The sequence below is a fragment of the Haliaeetus leucocephalus genome, unplaced genomic scaffold (assembly GCF_000737465.1).
Source record: "Haliaeetus leucocephalus isolate CR32 unplaced genomic scaffold, Haliaeetus_leucocephalus-4.0 Scaffold556, whole genome shotgun sequence".
In the NCBI taxonomy this organism is placed as follows: domain Eukaryota; kingdom Metazoa; phylum Chordata; class Aves; order Accipitriformes; family Accipitridae; genus Haliaeetus; species Haliaeetus leucocephalus.
Window position 1 is genome coordinate 4,348,687 of NW_010972992.1, and position 4,947 is coordinate 4,353,633.

A 4,947-nucleotide genomic window follows, 5' to 3' on the forward strand; every position below is an offset into this window, starting at 1 on the left:
GGGGGCCGGACGGCGGCCATGGCGGCTCCGCTGAAGCGCTGCCTGGTGCGGCGGGGGGGCGGGCGGGAGCAGCACGGCCTCGCCGCCTCCTGCCTGCGGGAGCTGCGCGACAAGGGTGAGGAGGAGGGGGGACGCCCGGGGACCGCCCGGGGACCGCGGGGTTGCACGCGTCGCCGGTGGGAGGGGAAGCTCGGAGTCCCCGGTGGGCTGGCTCCCTGCAGGGCCCGCCCGCCGTTTTTGGGAAAAGCCCGATCCGTGCCGCGGAACTAGACCGAGGGAGAGCAGGTCTCCGGGTGACGCTTCCTGATGGGGGGAGGCGAAGGGAGGTGGGAATGAGGGTCTGCGAGTAGTTTCGCTGAAACGCGCCGCCTTCTGTGTGCATGCCGAGGTTTGCATCGAGGATGTTTGTTTCTGGAGGGGAAACTCGTATGTACTAAAAAAGAGCTGATGTGCAGAGCTGCGCGGGGACGGGTCCTGGTCTCCAGCCTAAATTACTAAGAGTTGCTTGTCTCTTGCGGTGGGTGTAGTAAAAGGGCAGCGCGTACGTCAGTTTTATTATTTCATTAAGTATTTTTTTCTGTTCTGCAGCTAGTGGCGTTCTGGCCATTGACAAGGCCAGGGAGCCCGTCACCTTAGTACTGGCAGAAGATGGCACCATTGTGGATGATGAAGATTACTTTTTGTGTTTGCCATCTAATACCAAGTTTGTGGCACTGGCCAAGAATGAGAAATGGTCCAGCAAAAGCTTAGGTACTCTGCAGATGAGGGAGCATGGAAGGGGAGCGGGGTTTGTAATACAGCTAGTGAAATTAGGCTGTCTCAGGTGGATCACTAATGACCCATGAAACTGATGACTCTTGTGTCAGACAGTGGAACAACCTGGCTCTCGGAGTCTGTGGATGAAGTGGACAGTGCTACAGAGAAGTGGAAGCAGCTGGCCAGGCAACTGAAGGATGACCTGTCTAATATCATCTTGATGTCTGAAGAAGACCTCCAGGTACAGTGGGGAAACCTCTAATTCCTCTCCTTGGCCCTGCCCATCATCCATTTATTTCAGTAGATGGCAGAGAACAGAGTAAGTAAACGAGATCTCAAGCTTAGTTCAGCTGCTGCTCTTTGGCTGTGGTGCTAGAGTCAAATTTGTCCTTCAGGGGAAACAGTCGTGAGTGTCTGAAGAGGATGCTCTTAATCACTGATTGTCCCTCACAGGCTGTCTTTCCAGTTCTGGCAGCGTGAGGGCAAAAAGTCAAGATTTGGCCAAATAGCAACTGAGGTGGGCTCCTTCCTCAAAACCAGGCACCTGTGTAATGTGCCAAAAGGGAAGGCTGAGCAGCATGCCAAATCTGCTCCAGAGGGGCTTGAAGAACTGCTGTCAGTTTCCAGAGCTGATTGATTGGAGTATCTGACTGCTGAACACCCCGTATGTGGTGAGGCATGCTGATAACTGCCTCTTCTTGTCCTCCTGCAACGTGCAGCTTCCCAAGTGCCAGGCTATTGGCTTTCCTTTGCGTATTCCCATGCACTCTTAAGAAGCGGTACTTTGATTGCCAGGAGTTGTCAGGATTTCTGTTAAAAATGCACGTGATTCCACACCTTCCTGGATGCCCTTTGGCTTCTGGTAAAGAGTGCTGACTGGTGGAGTGCTACTACAGCCTCTCATAACCAGGCTGGCTTGCTATGACAAGAAACATGCAGGGTTTCATGAAGGTGGAGGCTTTGTCATGCAGGAGGCTCGCTGTTTGTACTGTAATCAGTGTAATGGAATGAGTTACTCAGGCAGTCCATGTAACAGGAGCACTCTCATTGTTTTAAGGTGCTTATTGACGTACCACGTTCAGACCTGGCAGAAGAACTTGCCCAAAGTCAAACCAAAATCCAAGTATTGCAGGACACCCTGCAGCAGGTGCTGGACAGACGAGAAGAAGAACGCCAGTCAAGACAGCTCCTGGAACTCTACCTAGAAGCCTTGAAAAATGAAGACAGTATCTTAAGTAAAGTAGCAGGTAGGGAGCATTAGGATGTTAGAGAACGAGCCTTTCAGAGATGCCTGGAATAGTTGAGTGGAATGAATTAAGGCACAGCAAAGGACTGGAGTGAGTCACTTGCTTAGCAGCTCTTAATGTGGTTGATGTAATAGGTGGTATAGTGTAAGAGTTCTCTGACTGGGTGAGAGCAGGAGTCCTCTCACTGCTGCATCACATTTCTCAGAATGCCTGGAAGTAGAATACTGGGAGAAAAGCTTAAATCATGGAGTCATCCTTAACGTTAAGGATTCCTTAAGTTAGAGGACGTACCTAGATAGAATGCATATTTTATTAATCTCAAAACCATCAAAGCAGTCCAGGCCACTTTGCCTGTCCTGTGTTTGTCATGGGCTATAATGATTCTGCTACTTTTCAGAATCTGAGACTGTACCAAGAAGGGAGATGGATGTGGTTGACACAGGCACCAGCAGTACAGGCACTTCAGCCAAAACAGCACTCAGTGACCAGATCCTTGCTGCTCTGAAAGAGAAACCTGCTCCAGAGCTCTGCTTGGACAGTCAAGATCTAGAGGTGGGTGAGAATGATATAACCATATTCTGGCAAATCTCTCCTTCTGGAGAGAGAGGTTATAGGGGAAGGTGTCCTTGCTTCTGGAGGCTCTAATGTCAATATATCTCAGTCTCAAAGTGGTGAGATTTAATCTATTTCTCTTCCTCAGTAACACTATCCCCTGCTTGGAGCTCCTCTGTAGTAGCCAGTTGACACTATTCCAAGTACTCCAGTCTGTCCTCTGAAAAGCCACAAAATAATTTTGGTTTTGATCTCTGCCAAAACATAGTGAGCCAGTGCTTCAGCTGTCTCACCAGCAACTTTTTTTTGTATGCTATATTTCCTTTATACATCCCAAATCAAAATAAAAGCCTCCTTATTTTGGAAAACAGTGTAAATAAACCCATAGCTTGGAAAGGAAAGTCTACGTAAACTAAGCATTATAAAGTGTGTTCTTTCTAATGCTATGAACTTGCTCCTCATTTTTTCCTACTGTAGAAACTAAGTAACTGCTTTCTGTTCCTTTGAACATCTGAATATAGATTCAAGCTCTAAGTGCTGGCAGAATATTGAAAATCCACTAGTCCGCAGGATAGATGATGAAAGCTGGGAACTTCTTCAATACCAAATTGCCAGTATTAAACAGGTGTCTTATTACTGCTGTTCTGAATGTGGGCAGAGGGGTTAGTGGTGGAGGAGCATCAGTAGAAAAGACTGTGAGAAATCTGTCTTGCTACAGCTGGTCTTGAAAGAAGACACACAAGCCCTGGCCTCGGCTCTGAGATGGGACAAGCAGAAAGCTGAAGCTCTGCAGCAAGCCTGTGATCAGGAGCTTTCCAAGCGTCTACAGCAAGTGCAGACTTTGCATTCCCTAAGGAGCACATCAAAGGGCAAGAAAACGCTACCCTGGGGAGACTGGCCTAGTTCAAAACGCAAAAAATAAGACTGTAGTGCTGCTCGCAATTTTTTCTGTTTTGTTTTGGTTTTTCTTTTGCATTAGAATCAATACAAGCAAGATATATCCTGGGAGCCATAGTTTGCTGGTCATACTGTGGTCTGGCTATAGACAACTAAAATCTGGACATTGTCCTGAGGCTTAAACTCCTGTGATGATTCAAATCATGTGTAACCAAAGGGATTTTGACTTTCTGTGGAATACTAGGACAATGGTGTTGCTAAACACAGCATGTAAGGGTTCAGCTTTGAATACCTGGTTGGGAGCCAGAAGCTTCCATCAGATAATGATGGATCTAGCTTCTGAAGCTCCAGGGAGTTTGCTTACTTTGTCCTCCCACCATTTTCAATGTAAAGGATGGAAGACCTCTGGAAGACACTTTGAGGCACAGTTAATGAACAGGGCAGAGAGGTTAGCCAGCTGCTGTCTGGCTTTAAGCTCCAGCCTGGAATCTAGGAACTTGAATTCTCATGCTAATTTCATCAGTTAAAGTAAATTCAGAGTCCTTTAACTTCTGTGCTTTTTCTGTAAGGAACTCCTTTTGGGTGCAGTGTAAGCACTAACATATAAAACACAGCAAAGATGGAAATAATTGCTTTGTAAGGCTGTGGGGCAGAAGACTTGTATTTGGCCTGTCTGTATTACTTTCCTAATCATTAGTGTAGTATCATGGTGCTTTTGTATTAACTGGCTTATTTTTTAATTTGTTGAAGTCTTTTTTTTCTAATATCATTAAAACCTTTTTACCTTACTGTTGGATTAGTTTTGAATGTGCTGGTAAGTGCAGTATTACCTTAAGGATAGAGGAAGAAGAAATTAAATACAGAAGTACTCTGTATTTAACCTGTCCAAAGTATTTAGGTAGAATGCATGTTCATACTGGTGACACTGCACCAGAATTCTCACCTGGCACAATCTGTTCTTCTCTTATGAGAACAGAAGATGTATATGAAAAAAATCTGAAAAGCGAGCTGAAATTTCAGAGAAAGTTTTAGTAGGTACAAATGTTTTCTAGTATCGTGCAAAACCCTCTGATTTAACATAACCTTAAATGGTGCAGGATGCCAACTGATGAGTATTCCTACAGCAGGCATTCAGATGAACGTGTTGCATGTAGACATTCCAGTTGAGTTATGGCATACTCGAAGTTAGATTCATGAATACTCTAAACAGTTTAGTGCCTTTCAGCAGGTAACCAAAAATACATCAGATGAAGCCACCTGTATGGGAATTAACTGGACTTAGGGGAGAAGCTTTAGTCAACTTTTTGGTCAGTCTCTTTTGCTAGGGCAAATAATTGCTTCTTACAATATACACTTCTGGCTTGTAACATTATAGGCCATGGCGGGTAAAGGTTTCCTGCTGCTTTAAGTAGCTACTTATTACAAGCTTTTTATGTTCAAATCTTTCTGAAATAGCATATATGGCTGTGCATCAACAGAGTTTTTGAAGCATGCT

The 4,947-nt window shown here is 45.6% G+C and overlaps 1 protein-coding gene across 1 annotated transcript; it reads left to right on the plus strand.

Annotated features, from left to right (window-relative positions):
- Nucleotides 1-14: 14 nt before the first annotated feature.
- Nucleotides 15-4,241, plus strand: DFFA (DNA fragmentation factor, 45kDa, alpha polypeptide). The gene is made up of 6 exons (XM_010577331.1): nucleotides 15-115; nucleotides 589-750; nucleotides 867-997; nucleotides 1,814-2,003; nucleotides 2,401-2,555; nucleotides 3,274-4,241. Exons 1-6 carry the CDS (start codon nucleotides 19-21, stop codon nucleotides 3,475-3,477), a joined length of 939 nt encoding a protein of 312 aa, XP_010575633.1. The 5' UTR covers nucleotides 15-18; the 3' UTR covers nucleotides 3,478-4,241.
- The last annotated feature ends 706 nt before the right edge of the window (nucleotides 4,242-4,947 follow it).